This window comes from Podarcis tiliguerta (genome assembly GCF_965153285.1).
Source record: "Podarcis tiliguerta genome assembly, chromosome: 12".
NCBI classification, from domain to species: Eukaryota; Metazoa; Chordata; class Lepidosauria; order Squamata; family Lacertidae; genus Podarcis; species Podarcis tiliguerta.
The window spans coordinates 6,521,507-6,544,967 of record NC_139545.1 but is presented as its reverse complement, the minus strand read 5'-3'; the positions used below and the strand labels follow the sequence as shown (position 1 = coordinate 6,544,967).

The following is a 23,461-nucleotide window of genomic DNA, read 5'->3' as shown; positions in this document are numbered from 1 at the left end:
ATCAAGACATGGGTGGCGCTGTGAGTTAAACCACAGAGCCTAGGGCTTGCTGATCAGAAGGTTGGCGGTTCGAATCCCCACGGCGGGGTGAGCTCCCGTTGCTCAGTCCCTGCTCCTACCAACCTAATAGTTCAAAAGCACATTCAAGTGCAAGTAGATAAATAGGCACTGCTCCGGCGGGAAGGTAAATGGTGTTTCCATGCGCTGCTCTGGTTCACCAGAAGTGGCTTAGTCATGCTGGCCACATGACCCGGAAGCTGTACGCCGGCGCCCTCGGCCTGTAAAGCGAGATGAGCGCCGCAACTCCAGAGTCGCCCACGACTGGACCTAATGGTCAAGGGTCCCTTTACCTTTACTAATCAAGATGGATACTTGCTGCTTCCACAAACAGAGGCAGTTTGGCTCTCAATACCAGCTGGGGAATATAAACATGAGAGAGCCTATTTGTCCTCAAGTCCTGCTTTGGGTCTTGACTTTGGGGTGCTGGTAGCCAGCAGGTGCTCTGCATGGCCATTCAAAAATACTGTATGTCAAATGGTTTAAAATCGAAACAAGCTTGAACAAATGAACACATACCATATTTAAAAATCCCAGTATTTTAATGAAAGGAAAAAATGAATATCCACACATTTGCACTTATGTACAACTTTGTGATATATATATATATATATATATATATAATCATTTTAAGCTGTTTACAAATCACATTTAGTGCTTGAAATATCACATCATGTTGATATTATATTTCTGGCAGAAATAAATATATTGCACTTAAAAAGAATCTTTTGGTTGTTGATGCTGGATATTGTTTTCTAATTTGCAGTGCAAGCCTATACACTTCGACACAGATATTAGTCCCATTGTGCTCAATGGGATTTTCTCCCAGATAAGTGGATTTCGGATTGCAGTTTTACATACTCAACTTCTTTTTCGTAAAACATTTTGCCCTCATCTCCCAAATTACGCACGCGCACACGTCATTACATGGTGAATGTGTTCACACAATTAATTTAAACCATTTAACACAGCAAACAGACCAGTAATACATTCTGTTAAGAGAGACTACCTCCAGTTTTTACTTTCCCTATGTTTACAGAAACACTTTCCTCCTATTTCTGGTGTTACAGTAAGAAACTAAATGCTCGTTTAAAATGTGCCAAAGCTAAAATACAGCAATCTGTAATTTTTTTGTCCAAAATACTTTTAAAAACAAGTTATTTAGAAAGTAACACATTTATTGACTGAAATCACTTTCTTCAGTATTTTAAAACAATATCAAACCCTGATATTTTAAACCAGAAACTGTCATAAATAAACCCTTCATCCTTTTAAGATTCAGGAAGTACCAGAACCATATTTACTGCAAATAATGAGCAGGAAAAACAAATAATCTTTGTGGTAAAAGCAAGTTGGAAAAGTGAAAAGGAAAAGGTTTAGCTGGCCCCACCCCCACCCCTAAAGGCATCCTAGTCCAACAGCTTCAGTGCTCAGGTGCAGCTTCTGCCAAATCTCTGCAGTACAGTGGTACCTCGGGTTAAGTACTTAATTCGTTCCGGAGGTCCATTCTTAACCTGAAGTACCACTTTAGCTAATGGGGCCTCCTGCTGCTGCCGCACCGCCGGAGCACGATTTCTGTTCTCATCCTGAATCAAAGTTCTTAATCCGAGGTGCTATTTCTGGGTTAGCAGAGTCTGTAACCTGAAGCGTATGTAACCTGAAGCGTATGTAACCCAAGGTACCACTGTACTGGGAAATGCTCAACACATGCAAATGGGACATGACACATTTTGCAGAAATGAGAAGAGGCAACCCTTACTTACATCATGAAATTTGATGTGTGCCCCACAAAGTCATCTACTGCGCCCACTATTTTGAGCAGCCGTTTCAGTGTTTATCTGCCCACAAGTGGCAGATAAACTACATGTACCCTAAGTCTGGTTTAAATCACAGGCCCTTAGGCTTAGGATGAACCAACTGCAGCAGCTATGAACCTGTGGGGAGGAACGGATTGTTTGGTCTTCTTTCCCATCAGTCAGGTAAGCAGTTTCTACCATCATTTCTAACCTGCATCCATGGATTTGCAAGCAGATTCAGGCAGCGGAGGTAGATCCTTTAGGGCAAACGGGACAGTGCCCCACAACTTCACTCTGCTCCCACTTTCCTGCTACCTACCTTCTTAAACTTGTCAGTGGCATAGCGTGGGTTGCCTGTGCCCGGGGCCATGAATAGCAGGTGGGGTGGAGAGAAACGGATGGAGGACACATAGACATTCAACTGCCTAATGGTGTCTGCATCACTTCCTGGTTTGCATGGAGAAGCTGTTTTCGATGGAGCCGAGCAATGGAAGCACACAGCTGTATTGAGGCAGCAGCAAGCGTTGAAATTTTGCGCCCCTAATAATTTTGTGTCCAGGACAACTGCCCCCCACTACACCATGACTCATTGTTGGTCTTAAAGAACTCAGCAGCAAGAAGGGTGAGGACAAAATAATAATAAGTTGTCTCAGCCTGTCCTTGGCTCTACCACCACCTACTGTTGGGTGCCAACAACCACTGGGTTCTGGGAACATGGTAAGGTAATGCTTGTCTCATTGCAGAGCCGGATTCTAAACACTAGAGGCTCTCCACATTGCGAAAGCAGCCAGAAAGTCGGTTTTAAGCAGCCCCATACAGCTAATGGTTCTGTGATGCCACCCTCCCTTAACACCAAGGTTGCAATCCTTTGCAGCCCCCAGTTTATCCATTGGATAAATCTTCATACTATGGAATTAGAAATCAAGAGAACTGAAAATTTATTGGGCCTTTTAGAATGTAGTTTCAATGCTTTCAGTTCTTTAGCTAGGAACTTGCTTAAACATTAAACTTGCTTATGGGACGCGGGTGGCGCTGTGGGTAAAACCTCAGCGCCTAGGACTTGCCAATCGCATGGTCGGCGGTTCGAATCCCCGTGGCGGGGTGCGCTCCCGTCGTTCAGTCCCAGCTCCTGCCCACCTAGCAGTTCAAAAGCACCTCTGGGTGCAAGTAGATAAATAGGGACCGCTTACCAGCGGGAAGGTAAACGGCGTTCCGTGTGCTGTGCTGGCTCGCCAGATGCAGCTTGTCACACTGGCCATGTGACCCGGAAGTGTCTGCGGACAGCGCTGGCTCCCGGCCTCTAGAGTGAGATGAGTGCACAACCCTAGAGTCTGGCAAGACTGGCCCGTACGGGCAGGGGTACCTTTACCTTTACCTTGCTTAAACAATGAATTGAAAAAAATGCTGGTTGGGGCATTGTTGACTCATCTTGAGATGTGGCTTTCTGCTCCTCTCGGTCTTTCCATATTATAAATACATGTTCCCATTCAGGGCGTCTGATTGGGAGTGGGTTGGATTTTACCATCCTTCCAGGACTGAGGTTTTCCCTATTGCTTTTTTCTAATTTTCAGCAAGGACCACACACCAATGCACCTCTTTTAGTTTTTCCATGCTCGTTCTCATTACAGAAACTCTTGATGCCTATCTACTGAATTTGTAGTGTTCTGCGTTACAAAATAATCAGGGAAAGGAAACGCTTCACGTCTCACCTTTTGTTCCAAAATACAATTATGCAAGGAAGAAGGCCTGGAAGGTGAACAACGGCAGGCGCCAACAACCTCCCACTTCTAAATGTTCCTCTGCCACATATTTTTCTAGCACAGGTAGGCCTCATAGATACAATGCCAGATCAACGAAGTTGTCAGTTATCTGTTGTGGCTTTCCACAATGCTCCTATAATATCTGGTGATCAGTTAAGGGAGTGGTCTGGGTCCGCATGATGCAGCCATCTTGCTAAGCAGTTTTGGCATATGCCCAGATGGGAGATCACCTGGAAATCCCATGTATCCTACCTTGAGTTCCATGATGGAAGAAAGGCAGGATGGGAAAGTACAAAAATAAATAAATAGACTCCCAGGGACCACATGAACACACCCAATATGGCCCACAGACACTGGCATCAATACTGCTTATACGATCCTACCAAATTACTGGGCAGGCATGGGATCTAGTCATAAGATCCAGCCCCAGAGCAACATGTATGGATCAGGGCTGAGTAACAGACAAATGAAGCCTGAAGCTGCTGCTCTTCAGCCTTGTACAATGTTCTTCAAAGGAACACAGTGCTAAACCTCACCCTCACCAATTCCAGATATATCACCATTGCAGATGGTAAGAGTGAGGTGCATGTGACAGGCGCCATAGATTAGTACCCCACAAATTGTCCCAACATTTGCAATGAGCTGTGAATAAAATAACAGAATGCAGAGCAATCTTCAGTCACCCTGTTTTACCATCAGTCCTCCCTGCTGCGGTCAGTATCCAAGAAAGAAACACCTGAGCTATATGAACCATTAGAATGTTCTAGCATCTGAATTTGGCAAACTGTGGTTAACCCTATCTATGGTTTGGTGAAACAACTTCCATTCATTTCAAAGAAGGCTCATGCAGGAGGAATTCCAGCGGATTATGCCCAGTGTTCTTAACTAACTGGATTCCATACTTAAAATAAAGGGGTTTAAAGGATGGTACGGGGAAGGGAATGGTGCAGTCTTTTCCTTCTGTTTCTTTCATAGCGAGCTTAATGCTGAAGTAGCCTAAACATGCTCAAAGCAACAAATATCGCCCCCCACCCCATTCATAAAAAGCAATGAAGTTATCAGCACAGTATTGCCTCTTTGGCCTCTGTCAGGAGGGGAAGTCTATACACAATTCAAACTATACACTGCTGCATGATGGCAGCCTCACATCTAGTGGTTATGATGCACCTTCAGCGCTTAATTAGAGACCTTGCAACATTTGGAGTCCCTTGGGCCATGCCCATTTTCAGAGCCACTCAAGCTCCCTTAACCATCCCTTAACACGGATCCTTCAAGAGGAGGGATCTAACTCCACAATGCCTTTTTGCAAGCTGGTTTTCTTAGTCGTTTTGCCCTGGGCCTTCCCAACAGGCCCAGGCTGGTTTGCCTGCCAAGTCTTGGCTTCTCTCGCCTTAGGTCAGTCATACGAAAGGGGTCATCACCGCAGAGGAGTGGCGCAGTCCCTGGATCGCTGCGTAAGGACCCTGCTGAAAGTAGTGGTGGTACCTGGGCATGTGGAAAGAAGGGAACGTCGGGCCACTGCCCTGCATTGAGCTGGCAATGGCAGAAGGGGTTAGAGGCATCCCCAGGCGGCTGTATGGGGGCAGGGAGCCTTGGATTGGGTGAGGAATCGGCGTGGCTATGGACGCGGCGCCGGAACCAAGAGCGGTCAAGGACTGCGGGTGTTGGAATCCCGGGAAACTTGAGGTCGACGAGACCCAGGAACTGAGGGGCAGGTTGTCAGAAGTGGTAAAAGCTGATCCTGCAAACAAAGGAAAAGAGTGGAGGTTTGCATAAGTACCAACTGATGTAAGCAGTGGCGTAGCGTGGGGGATGCAGGGGGGGCCGGCCGCACCGGGCGCAACATCTGGGGGGCGCGCTCGCACTCGCTGCTCTCTGCCCCTACCTGGCTCACTCACTCTCTCTCACTGCAGTGCTGGCTGTGCGAATCCGATCCGAGCCGCCGGGTCGCCGCCCACTGTGGAGGGGAGGGTGCCAGGCGTGTGGTGCGGTGCGGAGAGAGAGCGAGGGACTATCTGGGGGAGGGACAGTGCGGGGGGAGGCACGCAAATTACTTGCCTTGCCCCGGGTTAGGGGGCGCAAATTACTTGCCTTGCCCCGGGTGCTGACAACCCACGCTACGCCACTGGATGTAAGTAATGGGGCTGCCATAGCAAGACTACACTAGGTTAGGGGGCATACTCAACCAGAGCCAGGGCCTTTTCAACACTGGCTCCGACGTGGTGGAACGCTCTGCCTCATGAGACCAGGGCCCTGCAGGATCTGATTTCTTTCTGCAGGGCCTGTAAGAAAGAGTTGTTCCACCGGCTTTTGGCTTGGAATCAGCCTGATCCCCTCCCCCTCTTTCATTTTCCTTCTGTGATGGAACTCCTATTTGGGGACTTGCCTGGCTTTTTTCTGGCCCATGCAGGACCAGTCTGGAAAGTTAGCCTTAGTGAAGACTTGATGTTATCATCCCCAAAAAAGTTTTTTATTTGAGTTTCCATTGAAATGAGGCTGTATTTTAATATTTTAATGTTTTAATGTTGTATTTTAATCTTGTTTTTAAGTTGTATTTCAATCAATTTGTTTTTATATCGGGTATTAGCTGCCCTGAGCCACCCTGAGCCCAGTCTTGGCTGGGGAGGGCGGGGTATAAATAAAATTATTATTACAGTGGTGCCCCGCAAGAAGAATGCCTCGCAAGACGGAAAACCCGCTAGACGAAAGGGTTTTCCGTTTTTCAATGTGCTTCGCAGGACGAATTTCCCTATGGGCTTGCTTCGCAAGACGAAAATGTCTTGCGAGTCTTGAGATTTTTTTTCGCTCCCCACCCCCTTTTTCTAAGCCGCTAAACCGCTAATAGCCTTTTAGCAGCTAATCCGCTAATCCCTTAAGCCTTTAATAGCCGCTAATAGCCGCTAAACCGCTAATAGCGCTAATCCGCTAAGCCCCTAATAGGGTTGCTTCGCTAGACGAAAAAACCGCTAGACAAAGAGACTCGCGGAACGAATTAATTTCGTCTTGCGAGGCACCACTGTATTATTATTATTATTATTATTATTATTATTATTAAACGGGGTCACTGCCACATGCACAGCAGGCAAAGCTGATCTTCTTCAGGGGGGCGGTTATTTAAAAATAAATAACAAATTTAATTTATTATCTTGGGTCATTTAAAAATAATTGATAAATAAAAGGAGAGGGCACGCAGATTCCAAGCATTGTGCATAATCAGATGATACAGGAATCGCATGGAAGAAGCCCAAATTGTGGGCTCATTTGAAAGCACCAAAAGTTCTGATCTTGAATCTCTTCAAGATCAGATCTTCTCCTACCTCTGCTTTGGGCTGCTTGGCTCTCGTCTCCCAGAACTTCATCCTCTGCTCCATAGGTTCTGATGGGGGATCGTGCATAGGAATGCTTTTGAATAAGGCTCTCAACGCTTTCTCTGCGAAAGGCAACATTCCACATTAGCAACAGACTGAAAGCCATCTATACACTTCTTTAATTTCCCCCCCCCCAAATAATATTTATTGAGTTTCCAACAAATTAAACACAACACTGCAAAAGACCAAAAAAGAAAAAAAATAATACAATATAATACATAATAAAAAACAAACAAACATAATAAACATAATAAAAGAAACAAACAGAACAAAACAAAACAAAAACCATTTAAAATTTCAATTTCAACATCTTATCTTTCTTTCCCTTATTTCCTCGACCTCCTCACACCTCCCTTTTTGTATTCCACTTCTATTAATTGTTTCAGCAATTCCTTTCCATCTTCCTCTGTTTTCTATCCTATAATTGTCTTAACACATTCTAACCATATTTTTACCTTTAATGCTCAATTAATCTATTTATACTTAATTCCCCTTCCTGTCCATCTTCCCCTGTTTTCTATCCTATAGTTATCTTAACACATTTTAACCTTATTTTCCTTTAATACTCTATTAATCTATTTACACTTAATTCCTTATAGCATTTCTACTGAAGCCATATAACTTCATTCCAACGTTCTTCTAACATTCATTAATTTTACAATATTTCTATAAATATTCTTTAAACTTTTCCCAGTCTTCTTCCACCAACTCTTCTCCCTGGTCTCGGATCTTGCCAGTCTTTTCCACCAATTCATCTAGTCCATCAACTTCATCTGCCATTATCCACCATTATACACTTCTTTAATAGCTCCCTCTACTCCTAGTTATGGGCCAGCCCAGTCAAGAGGCATGGTGAGGCCACTGCCTCAGGTGGCAGGATGTGCAAGGACAGCAAATTCAGACTTAGATCTTTATCCCCTCATCTCGTTCATGATGTAAATCTTCACTTCACGTTCCCCTGGTGGGAAAGTGGGGCATTTTGTGGTTTTTACCTCAGGTGTCAAAATGTCTTGGGCAGGCCGTTTGATGGACATACAATGGAAGCATGTGCTTGGATTCTTTTGAACTGAAGGCCCTTTCAGATATCCCCGTAAAAAACACCAGGAGCCTTGACTGAGGTAAGTCAGGCTGAAAACTGACTTTATGGGGTACCCAATAAAATAGAGTACCCCATAGACTAGAACAGAGTTGCAGAAGCCCCAGTTATGATGGGCGCATAGAGAGGATCTTAAAGGGCATGTTAAAGGACCCCTGACCATTAGGTCCAGTTGTGGCCGACTCTGGGGTTGCGGAGCTCATCTCGCTTTATTGGCCGAGGGAGCCGGCATACAGCTTCTGGGTCATGTGACCAGCATGACTAAGCCGCTTCTGGCGAAACCAGAGCAGCTTACGTAAATGCCGTTTACCTTCCCGCTGGAGCGGTACCTATTTCTCTACTTGCACTTTGACATGCTTTCGAACTGCTAGGTTGGCTGGAGCAGGGACCGAGCAACGGGAGCTCATTCCATCACGGGGATTCGAACCGCTGACTTTCTGATCGGCAAGTCCTAGGCTCTGTGGTTTAACCCACAGCGCCACCCGCGTATATGCTGACAATTATTAAAGTAACATCAGAACCACACATACTTTCTTTTCAGTTTCGAACATTGAGAGAAGCTTTCAAAGTAGCAGATAATAAACCTGTTACTGGGAGGCTTAGTAAGGGCAGAAGATCATGCAGAGTTACTTGTATCCACAGCCTAACACACAGTGGCATAGCATGGGGGGTGCAGGGGGGGCCGGCCGCACCGGGCACAACATCTGGGGGGCGCGCTCGCACTCGCAGCTCTCTGCCCCTACCTGGCTCACTGCAGTGCTGGCTGTGCGAATCTGATCCGAGCCGCCGGGTCGCCGCCCACTGTGGAGGGGAGGGTGCCAGGCGTGCGGTGCGGTGCGGTGCGGAGAGAGAGCGAGGGACTATCTGGGGGAGGGACAGTGCAGCGGGGGGGGGGGAGGCAAATTACTTGCCTTGCCCTGGGTTAGGGGGCGCAAATTACTTGCCTTGCCCTGGGTGCTGACAACCCACGCTACGCCACTGCTAACACAGTAGATTATTTTCACCCACTGGGTGATATTGTTGGTGGTAGAGGAGGAAAAATCGTAACTCTACCTGGTTATTATAGATTGGACAATAGAATAATGCCAGGGCACCAGGGGATGGGAATCAGCCAGAACACAAACATGCCTAAATACTTGCACCACTAGGGCTGGAAAAGTAAGCTCCCCATAATTTTCTGTGGGGCTGCGTCTCAGTGGAGATCATGGCCAGAAGCTCTGTGTAGTAGGCAATGCAAAAGTCAGAGCTTTCAACACACAACTCTCCATCTTCCATCCAGGCACTCAAAAGGCCTTTGTCACTGTTCAAAGGCACATTGCAGCCAGGCAAAAGCATTCATGGAGTATGGTCAGGAAGAGATATGCAAAAAGCATAACCAGGGGCCACATGTAGAAGTCTGAAGGGCCACATTCAGCGCCACCCCCAGACCTGAGGTTCCCTACCCTTGCACTAGCACATAATTGTGTAAATTCTCCCTGGCCGTGAGCCAGATTATTTCCAGAGCTGCCAAAGCATGACAATCCAAGGGGCACAGAATTCAAGCCAACTCAGCAATGACTACCACTCACTGTAGTTTTTACAGTCAGGAGATTATGATAGAGGATGGTATTTATTTTTGACCCCACTGTGCTGGGGGTCACTGCAGTTTGGGTCGCTTTGAGCCCGTCTGCCTGAGGTTCTCATGGGTCAGGTTTTTGTAATGATTCTGATTAAACTCACGCAGCAGGGCAGAGAAGCAATTTGCTTTTTTTGTGTGTGTTCACTATGAGTACAGAATTCACCCGAAGTTTCATTTCATTTTTTCAAATACTTAACAAGAAACATCACATAGATTTAAGCTGCACTGCTAGAAAGCTTAGTAGTAGTAAGAAGAAGAAGCGATTTAATGAACAAAGCCATTTTATCTATCAGGATTCCCCAAAGGCCAATCTGACCTGATGCACTTCAAATCAGCTGTCTATCCCTGCTCCCATAGACAATCCAGTTAATTGAAGCCATTTAAACCTAGCCTTTGGCAGAGATCCCTGCTGAACCCGCGTTTGGTAGCTCAGGCTAACTAAAAATGCATTCCCTTTCAGCAAAGCCTACTACATTTTAAAATAAAACAAAACGTGGAGGACAGTTTACCAAACAGTGCAATAAATCCATCACAGTGATCCCACCTCCTTACAAAAGAACCAAGAATATCTTGTCCTTGGAATATCACCAGTATCATTACATATACAAGCCTCTTGCAGGAGAGGGGAAATGAGAGTAAAGAGTGAAAGGGGGAGAGGGAGGAGAATCTTATTGAAGCAATTTACTTGCGGGGACTGGAAGTGGACAGAAAGCAATGGCAGTTGCTACTGAGAGGAGGCTATAATTGAATTATTGCCTTTTAAGTGATTGAAGACAGTGGCCATCCAGCGCTATCTCCCAGAAGATCTTACAAGGAAAAGGGGAAGGGGGAGAGAAAGAGGCTGCATTGGCTACATTATGGATCTGAATGCCCCCTTTCCCCCTGATTCTAGCAAAAGGAGAAATGCAAAAAAACCCAGCAACATTTCGTGTTATTACAAAGGCCATTGAGTCGATGAGCAAAGCTCTCCAGGCTTTGGTCCAATACACTCCCTTGAACTAAATATTCCATGGTGTTAACATTTAGTTATTTTTTCAGCTACTGGTTTTGATGGTGGGGGGTGCTCTAAGCAGCGGCGTAGCGTGGGGAGTGCAGGGGGGGCCGGCCGCGCCGGGCGCAACATCTGGGGGTTAGGGTTAGGGGGCACAAATCCACGGGTTAGGGGGCGCAAATTACTTGCCTTGCCCCGGGTGCTGACAACCCACGCTACGCCACTGGCTCTAAGGAGGGGGTAGAAGGCGGGGTTTTGGTCCCACTCATCTGTCAAGCTGGATTACCAGCAAAACTCCTTCCTATACTCCTCTCTTGTCTGCAAATTGCCATGTCAGGGGCCAGCGGGCAATACTCAAGGGACCAGACTCATCCCCAATGTCTCCTGTTCCTGACCTCTAACGCAGTGCAGTTTGCCACACATGTGCCTACCCAACCCCCATTCATTTCTGCCAAGCATGGGCAAGAACCCTGTGGCATTAATGGAGATCGCTGCCAGGAAGCGCTCATCAGCTCCACTTCGGTTTGTAAGGCAAGATCACCTGAGGCCACTTGAGACTTGCGTCTGTGGCTCCAGCCCCTGAGCTTGAGGTGCTATGAACATCTGCACAGAGGTAACTGCAGAAGCAAGCCTTTTATTTTTTATATTACAGTGGTACCTTGGTTCTCGAATGGCTTAGTTGTCGAACAAATCGACTCCCGAATGCCACAAACCCAGGAGTAAGTGTTCCGGTTTGCGAACGTTTTTTGGAAGCCAAACATCTGACGCAGCTTCTGCTGGAGTGCAGGAAGGTCCTGCAGTCAATTAGAAGCCACACTTTGGTTTTCAAACAGTTTCGGGAGTCGAACAGACTCCCAGAACAGGTTAAGTTCAATTACAAAGGTACCATTGTACTTGGATGACAAACCTAAGCTGAAGCCTGTAAATTGCTGGACTTCAGCTCTTTCCATCCCTGATTACTGGGCCAGGTGGGTTGGGGATGGCAGGAGTTGGAGTCAAAAAACATCTGGGAAGATAGCAGGTTCCCCATCTCTGTTGCATACACATGAATACGGTAATTGCTCTCCTATAGAGTTCAGCAATGGCCATGCACGATTTAGCACAAACGTGAGAAAACCTGGGGGTCACAGGCTGAAATCACAAAAATCCATGCGTTGTTGCTTTCCAGATGTTCTTCAAATACAAAACACATAATTCCTACATGCAGCTGAAACATGCACAGCCACTAGGGAAGTACTCTGATGGCCCCAAACAAATGTAAGCTAAGATATGGGGAGCAGGCGGGTACTGGATCCAGCTCTCTTCACAAATAGCTGAGCAGCACCATGACTGACCCTACCTGTAAACGGAAGCTTTGTCACCCAATTTAGTGATGCTAAGATTCCTCTCATTTATGTCTCAACAGGTTCTTAGGCTGCAAGATCACCTTGTACTGTACACCGCCACCTTGCAATGGTGTTTTTCATAAGCAGATGCAGATAATTTTATAAATTACCAGCAAGCAGATCAATATATTTCCTATTACAATTCCACCCCATAAAAATACGTCAATGGCAATTTGAGGCAGAAATTCAATCTAGGGTGTTTTTAGACTGCACAACTGCACATTTTTCAAAAATGATACATATCGAGCCAGTCAGTTTGTGAATAATTATATAATTCTACTTTAATTTTAGAAAAGCTTTGGGCATGTTTATAAGTCAGATATACATTGCCTCAGATGCTTAACCCCATTTTTTTTTGAAGATAAACTTTGACAATACCATCCATTAAATGCAATCCTAAAGAACAGTCACAAATGCTACAGATATTTTTCTTCCATGATTGATAGAAGCCATAGCTTCCAATCAAGAGCTCTGAATAAACACACACATGAGCACATATATGTGTCCCAGCACTAGATGACTTCCCCATTCACTTCAATGGATGGGACAGCTCTAAGCACACATGGAGCTCCTCGTCCTTTGACGTGAACGGAGAACCATTTGTAGGCACAAACCTGGTGCACAAAATTCATGGCTTAGGACCTCTAGGTCACTCTCTAACAACACTCTTGGTTTTGTGCCCTCTCTGCACAATAATCACTACCACCCACTCAATTAAATGGGCTGCAAACAGGAAAGGTTTAAATACAGGTGAATGGGCTCCTAAAAGCCTCAACAACTCTTTGTCTGTTTATATTAGGAAGGCCAGTCTTGTAATTGCCGTATTTTTCGATCTATAAGATGCACCAGACCATAAGGCGCACCTAGTTTTTGGAGAAGGAAGACAAGGGGGGGAAATATTCTGGATCCCAGAAGCCAGAACAGCAAGAGGGATCGCTGCGCAGTGAAAGCAGCAATCCCTCTTGCTGTTCTGGCTTCTGGGATAGCTGCGCATCCTACATTCGCTCCATAAGATGCACACATATTTCCCCTTACTTTTTAGAAGGGAAAAAGTGAGTCTTATAGAGCAAAAAATACGGTATATTATATTAGGAATGAGGAGAATTTTATTCATTTCACATCTTTAAGCAAACCAAACAGATTCACACATTCTGGACAAATACACAATTTGGAATACAGTTATCCCTTTATCTTCCTACTTTTCCTAATTTTGAGGTTCTTGGCTCAGAAAAGTACCAGCTATCTGTATTTGGGGTTCAAATGCATACGAAATGCATGCTTTGGGAGACAACGTGCACAAAAATGCACCTCAGATGAAAAAACTATGTTCAAGAATAATGCAAACATTTGGTTTTTAATTTACAGATTGATGTGGAAATAGGACAGAGCAGATTTATTAATAAGAACACAGGAATACTGGAAACTGTCATATTCAGTCAGGCGTTGGGTCCATCTAGCTCAGTATTGGTCTACAATGACTGGCAACAGAAGATGCTCCACCACTGAGCTATGCCCTTCTCCATGTAAAGCTGACAGGGCCTGGAAATACCTCATACATCAATTGTGACCAAAACCAATGAACCCACAAATCAGGACTGGAAAACACAGGTCAGTACAAAAAAACAGTGGACTCCAACAGCCAACAGCAAGGTCAGCTGGGCTCTCCATAAAAAAAGTGAGTTAACAAAGAACAGCAATTCCAGGAAAGGGCTCAAGCAAAAGCAACCCAACAGGTAGGCCCAAAATATAAGATAGCAGCGCTCTTTGAGCAGATGAGACCAGTTGTGGGTCCAATGGTGAAGAAGGCACTTTCTGCATGTGCTGTCTGTAGAGGGAAGTAAGGGGCAGGTGGGGCTCGTCAACCTGGAAAAGTAGAAAGAAAACTCTGATCCTAAACTTCCGCTGCCTTGTGGTTTATCTTCAGAAGAAAAAGCTAAGCAACAAACCCTACACAAAACCGGAGTGAAGTCCCTAAGACGGTTGGGTGTCGCCTTGTACGCCTCCTTCTGGCAACTCCTGCAGGCAAACTGGTGCCAAATTTATTACCGTATGTTCCGGCATATAAGATGACTTCTTAACCCAGGAAAATCACCCCAAAGGTCCGGGGTCGTCTTATACGCCGGGTATACGCGGAGCCACCTGTGGTGAGCAGAGGTGCCCCTTCTACCATTGCTCCTCCTCCCTCCCCACGGAAGGGGACGCAGCCTCCTGTGACGCAGCACGTGGCCCCTCCTCTTCCGTACTGGCACAGTGCGTGTTCGTTGGCCGCCGCTCTCTCCTCACTGCGGAAAGTCCTTCCGAGCATGGCGCTCACCCACCCGCCCACCCGCCTACTGCCGTCGTGGGAGCCGGATCTGGCCTCCGCCATGGCCCCGCGGGCTTTGCTTGGCTCGCGGGCGCCATGAAGAGCCTGCAGTGGTGAGGTGGTGCGCGGCTTTGGCCGGGGCTCTAAGGAGCTGGGCATCCCCACAGGTGAGGGCAGCAGAGGCTGAGGCAGCCGCTCACAGCCTTTTCCCGAAGGGGGGGGAGGGAGCCAGGCCAGGCCTCCCTCCCTCCTGGTGGCAGGTTTCGGTTTTGTTCCGCCCACCAAACGCCTCGCCTTGGGCTGCTGCTGCTGTGACAGCAGAGGCAGCGGAGGGCTGCACGCTCTGCCCCTGACAGCGCTTGGCGGGCAGCCAAACTCTATACAGTGGTGCCCCGCAAGACGAATGCCTCACAAGACGGAAAACCCGCTAGACGAAAGGGTTTTCCGTTTTTCGATGCGCTTCGCAGGACGAATTTCCCTATGGGCTTGCTTCGCAAGACGAAAATGTCTTGCGGTTCTTGCAATTTTTTTTCGCTCCCCACCCCCTTTTTCTAAGGCACTAAGCTGCTAATAGCCTTTTAGCAGCTAATCCGCTAATCCCTTAAGCCTTTAATAGCCGCTAATAGCCGCTAAACCGCTAATAGTGCTAATCCGCTAATCCGCTAATGGGCTTGCTTTGCAAGACGAAAAAACCGCAAGACGAAGAGACTCGCGGAACGGATTCTTTTCGTCTTGCGAGGCACCACTGTAATTTAACACCAAAAGTTGGGGGGTGGTCTTATACGCCCAGTCGCCTAATATGCCAGAACATACGGTCCTCTGCTTTCCTTTCCTTTGGACCACATCAGCGAGGCCGAGAGGGGGGTCTTGTCATCTGGGCAGCCCAGGACCTCCATATGCACTGCCCAGGCTTGCACCCTGATGCTGCTAATGACTTCACCCCCGGAGGCGCACTCTATTGTCTCCTGAGACAGGCAGGTGCTAACAACTACCATTCCTGTTTGTACAACCATATGTGTTTAGTCTCTTGACTCAAACCTACTGGGAGAGGCAACTGGGCTGCACTGGGAACAGAAGTGGTTTTAGGGTAGCGGGAGTGGTTCAGCCCCACTGCAGGGGGCACCATAGCAGTGCTGTGGAACAGAGAACAAGAAGCAGGGAAGCGCCAAATATTAGCGTAGGCGCAGGGTACCACTGAAATTTGAGGGCCCAAAGTTTGCCACTGCGGGGAAGGGAAAAAAAGGTAAAAGTAAAAGTACCCCTGCCCGTACGGGCCAGTCGTGTCCGACTCTAGGGTTGTGCGCCCATCTCACTTAAGAGGCCGGGGGCCAGCGCTGTCCGGAGACACTTCCGGGTCACGTGGCCAGCGTGACGAAGCTGCTCTCACGAGCCAGCACCAGTGCAGCACACGGAAACGCTGTTTACCTTCCCGCTATAAAGCGGTACCTATTTATCTACTTGCACTTAGAGGTGCTTTCGAACTGCTAGGTGGGCAGGAGCTGGGACCGAAAGACGGGAGCTCACTCCGCCGCGGGGATTCGAACCGCCGACCATGCGATCGGCAAGTCCTAGGCACTGAGGTTTTACCCACAGCGCCACCCGCGTCCCGCGGAAGGGAAGGCAGGGGCTAATCCCCAAGAGTCGCAGACTTCTCCCCATGCCATAGACTGGCCACCCATGCAGTAAGAAGTCACCCACTCATCATTTCTCCTCTTTTGTTTTCAAGTGATTGCCGGTGAATAGAATATTAATGAGAGAGAACAAATAAGAAAACCTCACGAATCAAATTTGCCTCTCCATTCAACGCCCGACAAAAAGCGGATGCGGAGTGCATGGCTTGGCAGTCACGAGCGTGAAGGACTTCTTTAGTTCTAAATTTCAAAAGGTTTTCATTTCGTGCAGTTGCCTCTTTGCACATTTGGAAGAATGCCCAGATTGCAAAAAACAACAACCACCACCAGAGGTGAGTCATTGAAATGGGTTCCAAAGGAGGCATAAAAATAAATTCGCCAGGCACCTCAGTGCAGAAGAAGGGAAAGGGTGACTACAAGGCAGAAGACAAAAACAAACTGTACCATCCTCTTCCTCACACACATATGCACAACAGCCATATGCAGCTGTAGTATATGTGCAGCTATCAGAATCACATGATCACAACATGGTAAGATGGCTGTCCTACCTGTGATGGGAGCCTAGCTGGGAGGACAATGGCTGAGTGAACAACATCCACTCAGATGGCCTCGCCCATGTGCTTCTGTGTAGACATGCAAACTATGCTTAAGGGGGCAGTGACAGTGAACTCTCTGGCTCTGAATACAACAGAATACCGATAGGAATCCTTTTGCAGAGAACTGGGCCCGCAAAAATGCTACCTAGCACTGAGTAGGCAGTCTGGTATTGGGCGAAGGCTCAACCTGCCTGGAAACCATTCTGTATGAAGTTTGCCTTTAAGCCCAGGTGTTCCCCCAACAAGGATCTCAGCAGAGGAGGGAAAGCACTCTGTCTATGCTCAGATGCTTTCTTAGACAAAGCCCTGCCATCGAAAACAGGCTGAGCTCACAGATTCCGCAGTTGAGCCCTGGCTCAAATTAAGTCCTGACAGAGACCGTAAATTTGAAATGGGAAGTTTGAAATTGTTAGAGTCGTGTATTTATAAAAAACATATTCAATTAGGCTAGAAAAGTGCAATGTCTGTCATCATGTCATAAAAAGATGTGTTTTTTCTCTCAGATCCACTGTAAGGAAGCCCAGCCTCTATTGCGGCAGATAGAAGCAGTGTTCAATCAGTTACATGGAGCAATCCAATTACTAGATGGTTTAGTGCGGTAACTGACTCCAGCCTAATTTGATTTCTTTAGGTCTCTAAAGATCAATTGATCTGATTTGCTTCCCTCCCTAAAGGCTAGTTAGGAAAAAAAGCAGACTTAAATATCTGGAAATTAAATCCAAAGCTTTGTCCCACATTCACACTATTTAGGTCAACCCAAAGACAGGCAGTGTGCAAGGAATAAAAGTCCTCACAGATGCTTTGCCCAGCATAGGTGACCATGCTATAGCCCAAATTGTTCATACAAAAAAGTGTGTCTGCCTTAGGAAGTCCATTCAAAAAATGGATTATCTGATTACAAGAGCTAATCAAATATCCACCTTTCAAGAAGGTGTGAATGTGAACTGGCAAACCGTCCGTGCCAAGGCATGTAAATGGGACTGATAATATTGTTTGTCTCAAGAAATGGCAGTTGAGACTCTATTAACTTTGCAAGTTGTTTTCAAGGTCCGTCATTCAATGAAATGAGTGAAGTTGTGTAATGAAAGGTTTTTGGTACGTATAAATTTGCACTAAGCCGACCTGCTTCCAATCCACTAGGCCTGAGGTAGCTGGTGTGGTCCTCTCCAGATGTGTTTGGACACCAACTTCCATCAACCCTGACCGTTGGTCATGCTTCCTGTGGCTGATGAGACAAGGAATCCAAGAATATCTGGAGGTCACCACATTATTGACGGAGTGGTAATCACATAGCAAGCCGGGCATGTAAGTAAGGGCACCTGCCCAAGGCGCCAGCTGGACTGGGGTGTAACTTGAACCTCAGAAATCACGTGGTATATAAATAGCCCAACCCAAACCATTTTTGTTGCACACAGGTGTCTACGTATTCATGGGGCTTACTTCTTAGTAAGGACTGCCGCCTTCTTGCAGAAATGTGTAATTTAGTTTGATCCTTTCAAATGATTTTGATGCCGGGGGTATTCAGTGAATGGGGTTGGGATTAGGATCCTGCCCTTGGCGTAGAAATGACCAGCTAAAATAATCTGTGCTAAACCAGCTGCCATCCTGCTAAGGGACCAAGATGATCTGACCATACTGTTAAAATGTGGGACAGAAATAACATGTTGTCTTCATACACCCATTACAGCGGAACCTCGGTTGTCAAATGTAATTCTTTTCCAGAAGACCATTCGACTTCCGAAATGTTCAACAACCGAGGCACAATTGCCAGTTGGCAAAATCCATTGAAAAAATGGAGAACCGTGCCTGGGAAGCCATTCAACTTCCAAGGCGCGTTCAAAAACGGAAGCATTCACTTCTGGGTTTCCGGTGTTCGAAAGCCGAAACGTTCGACTTCCGAAGCGTTTGACAACTGAGGTTCCACTGTACAAATGGAGCAAAGTAGGCCATTAAAAATAGCCAAGCAAATTCTCATTCTCATGAGACAAAAGGACATTGCAATGGTCCAAGAAAGAGAAGAGAGTGCCTAGTGATGACAACAGTGCCTTCATATCTGCACTGGGTTCCAGTTGTCCTTTGGTTGGAGTTAATGAGGCTTTTTTTAAATCTAGAAAAACCTATACCTTGTCCTAAACCTATACCTTGCCCCTTAGGTTCCATCAACATCTTTATGATCACACAAACGTTCACACAAGCAAACAAACAAAGAAGCATGTTCATGTTCTGAAATAGTCTGATGGGGACTATCTCCATGACCTTGCAGAGAGTTTGAATGAGAAGGTGAATATTCTGGTTGTGGGCTTGGACAAAAAGACATACAGGTTGTTAAGAAAAGACATGAGAAAGACTTAAAAATGCGAGAGAGGCAACCACTAAGTTATGTGTTTATTTTATACGAAGTCATGCATATGTGTGTTTATGTGAGATACACATATGAGTTATATGAGTGGCCTGCTCACTAGATCATTTTGCCTTTAGAGCAGCAATTGGAAAAGGTGGGGGGATCTTCAGGGGAGCAAACTTATTATTTTTGAGTATTTATATAAAGTACCAGAGACCTCTTACAGTGCAACATGAACTTGCAAACGCTACAGCTTCGTGGCAGAGGACAGAACACTTTTCACGACAGCTCTTCCTCTCTCCTCAGCATTATCTTATCTTGAACAAAAAGTAAACAAAAAGTCCTTCTTACCTCTCAATATCAGTGAGTCTAGATGAGTCCCTGAATCCTTTGGCAAAAGGGTTGCTGTCAATCTTCAGCTTGGTTATCTGGAAACAGAGAAGAGCAGAGTGCATTTGCGGCCAGCTTTTGAGGAGATAGTCTTACAGCCCATGACCCCATCCAAACCATCCATACCAAGTCCCCTGCTGCGCCTCTACCCAATTTATCTCATCTCAGAGGCAGGCTGGCAGAGACGTGACTTCCTGCTTCTTCTGTAATGGCATTTGAAGACCACCATTCAGGGCTCAGGAGCTATAGTAGTTGCCACTTAATTTCCCTTGAAGCAAAATGTGAAGCATTGTTTGTAATACATATTTCTCCTCAGAAGGACATGAGAGGAACTTTGTGAAAGGTGCGGAGGCTTGCTACAAGACACGAGAACTTTCTTGAGACCTAAACTGTCCCTCAGCTGTCAAAGACAATTTTGCAGCAAAAGTGGAAACTCCTGCTCAAGTTAAACATCCCAGGAATTTCCAAGGAAAGCTAAACATTTCAATAAGTCTAGCAAAAATTTCTCCTTAGGGATTTGTGAAAGCCCCCAAAGTGTAAAAGTCTGGTTTTCTTGCTCAAACCATTGTAAATCAGGAGTGTGGTGTTATAGGGACCCAGGACAGCTACTGAAACCAGGCCTCCTCTTCAGGACTGGACCAGTTCACAGTATCTCTGCCAAAATAACTATCCAAAATGGCCGCATGTTTTTGTGTGGAGAATGTTGACAGGGTGATAAACGGAGACTTGGTTACACAGGAATGCAATAAAGTTGTCTCGTTTTTTAAAAATACTATGAAGGGTAGGCATATCTCAATTCCATGAGGGGAATTAACATTTTCAATCTTGAGCACCACCAGTACAGAAGCAAATAATTTTTCTCACTGTGGGATGGTATTATTCTTATTCTGGCAATGTCATTTCAAAAGGGAAGCAAAGTGACAAAGTTGATTCCTACAGAGGAGAGATGGACCATGGAGAAGACTATGGTGAGCATTCTACAAGTATCTGGAGCAATCTAGATAAGACAGAATTGGCAAGAAACAAGTGAGATAAGCCATGTTTGCCTGGGGAAATGGTGTGGTTAATATCTGCTTATTTACTTATTACCTGCCTTTTACCCTGAGGTCCCAGGGTAGATCACAATGTCAAAACACAATTTACCAACACAAAAATAAGATTAATCCTAAAAATATAAACTGAGGTTGTTTTTCAAAAAAACATTTCTAAGCTCCGAATTAAAAAAAAAAATGGAAGCTGTTCAGGGGGACAAACAAAACAGGACTCTTTTCACAGTATTGTGCAGATGCTCCATAAAATGGGAATCCACAAAGCATGGCGGTTGCACAGAAAAGGCTCAGTACAGGAGCAGCACCAGTTTAACATCAGAATGGGAAGGTGGTTTGCAGATTTGTTGGATGCCGTTGCCGTCATTTTTTAAACTCCCAGTTCCCAAATGAATCATGAGAACATCTCCAAGAAAGCTTGTAAAAATGAAAGTTGACCTACAATTCAACTCTCCCGTAGCGGCTTGACTGTTTAAACAAATGCATGACCTTTAAATCTTAAATGTGAGATAGTTTGTTGAAAGTGTAATGTATTTAGCCCTTATCTAATAACCCGCAGAAATGTAATCATCCCCCTTAAAACCAGCAGTGAAAGAAATGGCAAAAATAAGAGAGGTTCCATTTTCATTAGTCATACGTAATACGACAGCCTCTGTCTCTAGGATTTCCAGAGGGAAATTTGGCAGTATTTACGGGATGTGCTGGAGAATCAGACCACAGCTTTCTAAAACTGCTTTGTCCAGGCAAACACCTTTTCCCCCCCTCCCATAGGCCTGAAGCTTAATTCAAAGTTTATAAGACAGTAGGATCTATATGAAGGGTAAACACATAGCTGCCAGGCAGATAAATTCTATTTTTAATTTAAGTAATTCATTTATACACCAATTACTTCCATGTGGTAAGTTTCTTTCAAAATCGGGTTTGAAAACCTAGAAGATTTGGAAGTTAGCGTAGTTGTGTTCAGCAGAGGTCCCTGTCATGTAAGCATACAGAAGGTTGCCGCTCACAAGCAAGACGCACTGTGTTCAGTGTGGATAATGTGATAGATTGTGGCTATTTTTTAAAAGGGATGTAAAGGTAAAGGGACCCCTGACCATTAGGTCCAGTCGTGACTGACTCCCGGGTTGTGGTGCTCATCTCGCTTTATTGGACGAGGGAGCCGGCATACAGCTTCCGGGTCATGTGGCCAGCCTGACTAAGCCGCTTCTGGTGAACCAGAGCAGCGCACGGAAACGCCGTTTACCTTCCCGCTGGAGTGGTACCTACTTATCCTCTTGCAGTGCTTTTGAACTGCTAGGTGGGCAGGAGCAGGGACCGAGCAACGAGAGCTCATCCCGTCACAGGGATTCGAACTGCTGACCTTCTAATCGGCAAGTGTGGTTTAACCCACAGTGCCAACCGCGTCCCAAAAGGGATGTAAACTGCCAAAAATGCAGCTATCTACTATTCTGAGCCTTTTGGAAATGCGCCAAGTTCTAAGCATCTAAATAACTGAAACTACGTATCCATTTGGTCAAAACAGATTCATTTTGGGGGGAACAAAGTAAGGGCACTACTGAAATCAGGGCGGGCTGCGCATGGTGCACCTGCTCTGAGGTGCAGGGCCACCCTGCGTGGCAAGAAAGGGTTCGTGGAGCACAAGGAGTCTTGATTTTTAAAAAACTGCTTTGTGCATCTGCGTCTAATCTTGCCCCTTTCTAAAAAAAAAAAAAAAAATTAGTGGTGTGTGTTTTCCTTTTGTAAATCTACCAAAGAATAAAATTAAATCGGGATTTAGGGCTTTTCTCAGGGTGGTGGAGGGTGTGTGTGCTGTGTCCCATTGGTGTAGCGATGGCACCTGCCCTTCTTCTGACAGAAATGCTCTGTGGGGGCGGGGGCAGGGGGCCCCCAAAAACGGCAGGTTGAGAAGGTTCAATTGCAGGGAGTGAGAAATGTCCCTATTTTCATCTGAGGATTGTTGGAGGGTATGGGGAATGTGTTCTGGTCTTGAATTCATAGAGAGTCTGCCCCTGTGGATTGATGAGATGCACATTTTGGATGGACATCAGACTCTAGAAATTGTCTAGAAAGGGTTTAGAATTCCCCATTCCCCTACTGGGCCTGGCTGGTGCCATTTACCTGCCCAGTGTAGATCTGGAGCTCTAGCATGCTGTCGCGGCTGCAGGCCGCACATTCAGCTTCAGCCAGATCACACACCATGTCTCATGGCTTCATCAGCAAGCTCAGACTTGACTGTATTAGGAAGGTGTTGGGAAATTCTCCTTTCAGACATAAGCAGTTGCGGTCTTGTGATTCTCCAGCAACACCTCTCCAAATGGCTTGGATGTGAGCCCCTCATCCGGGACCAGAGAAGAGTTTTTCTGACATGGCTTAGGGATGAGTGTCAGAAAGCTATTTTGAGATGTCACAAAGCAAAGGGCAGAGGGAGATTCTTCCGTCAAAGTCTCTGAAGGTTCCATTGTGGAACTGGCTCATGAGAAGTCGTCTGCCCTCTTTGTTCTGTGAAACTGCTCCCCAGACCAGCCTAGAAAATTATAGATTCCCATAGGAAGTCCGCAAGCAGGACATGAACAGAATGGTGCTCTCACCACACAGCAGCTTCAATACCAGAAGTAGAGTCATAGAACCATAGAAATGCAGACTTGGAATATGGCCGCCATAGCTAGTGCCACTGATAGGCTTATCTGCAGTGAATTTGTCTAACCCCTTTTAAAGGCATCCAAGTTGGTAGCCATCGCTTCGTCTTGTAATAGCAAATTCCACATTCACAGTATAAAGACAGACTTCCTTTTGCCCAGGGGCGCTAACCTGAATAAAATATTGCGGGGCCCAGGTAAGCCCGGCCCACATAATAGATCAAGCATACACACCATTCGAATGCATAGGCAATGTCCATCAACTTGGGGGGGGGCATCCCCTCAAATATTTTATTGGGAGGGCCAAAGACCCCTTGACCCTTCGGAGTTGGCTCCTGGGCTTTTGTCCGTCTTGAATCTTCTCACATTCCATTTCATTGGATGATCCTGGATTCTAGGATTACGAGAGATGGAGAATACCCTCTCTATTCATTCCCACACAGCC

General features: G+C 46.1%; 1 protein-coding gene across 3 annotated transcripts in view; it reads right to left on the bottom strand.

Annotated features, from left to right (window-relative positions):
• Positions 1-580: 580 nt before the first annotated feature.
• TBX20 (T-box transcription factor 20) overlaps positions 581-23,461 on the bottom strand; it is a 47,454-nt gene continuing 24,573 nt past the window's right edge. For 2 of the 3 annotated variants that reach the window (XM_083407093.1, XM_083407094.1), the window contains exons 6-9: positions 19,296-19,372; positions 6,931-7,043; positions 3,229-5,354; positions 581-2,844 (exon numbers count right to left, since the gene is read on the bottom strand). In XM_083407093.1, coding sequence (XP_083263219.1) covers positions 5,014-5,354; positions 6,931-7,043; positions 19,296-19,372 — 531 coding nt within the window. In that variant the 3' untranslated portion in view covers positions 581-2,844; positions 3,229-5,013. Of the gene's footprint in view, positions 2,845-3,228; positions 5,355-6,930; positions 7,044-13,270; positions 13,935-19,295; positions 19,373-23,461 lie in introns of those variants that run through there. The other variant, XM_083407095.1, reaches the window with a different exon arrangement.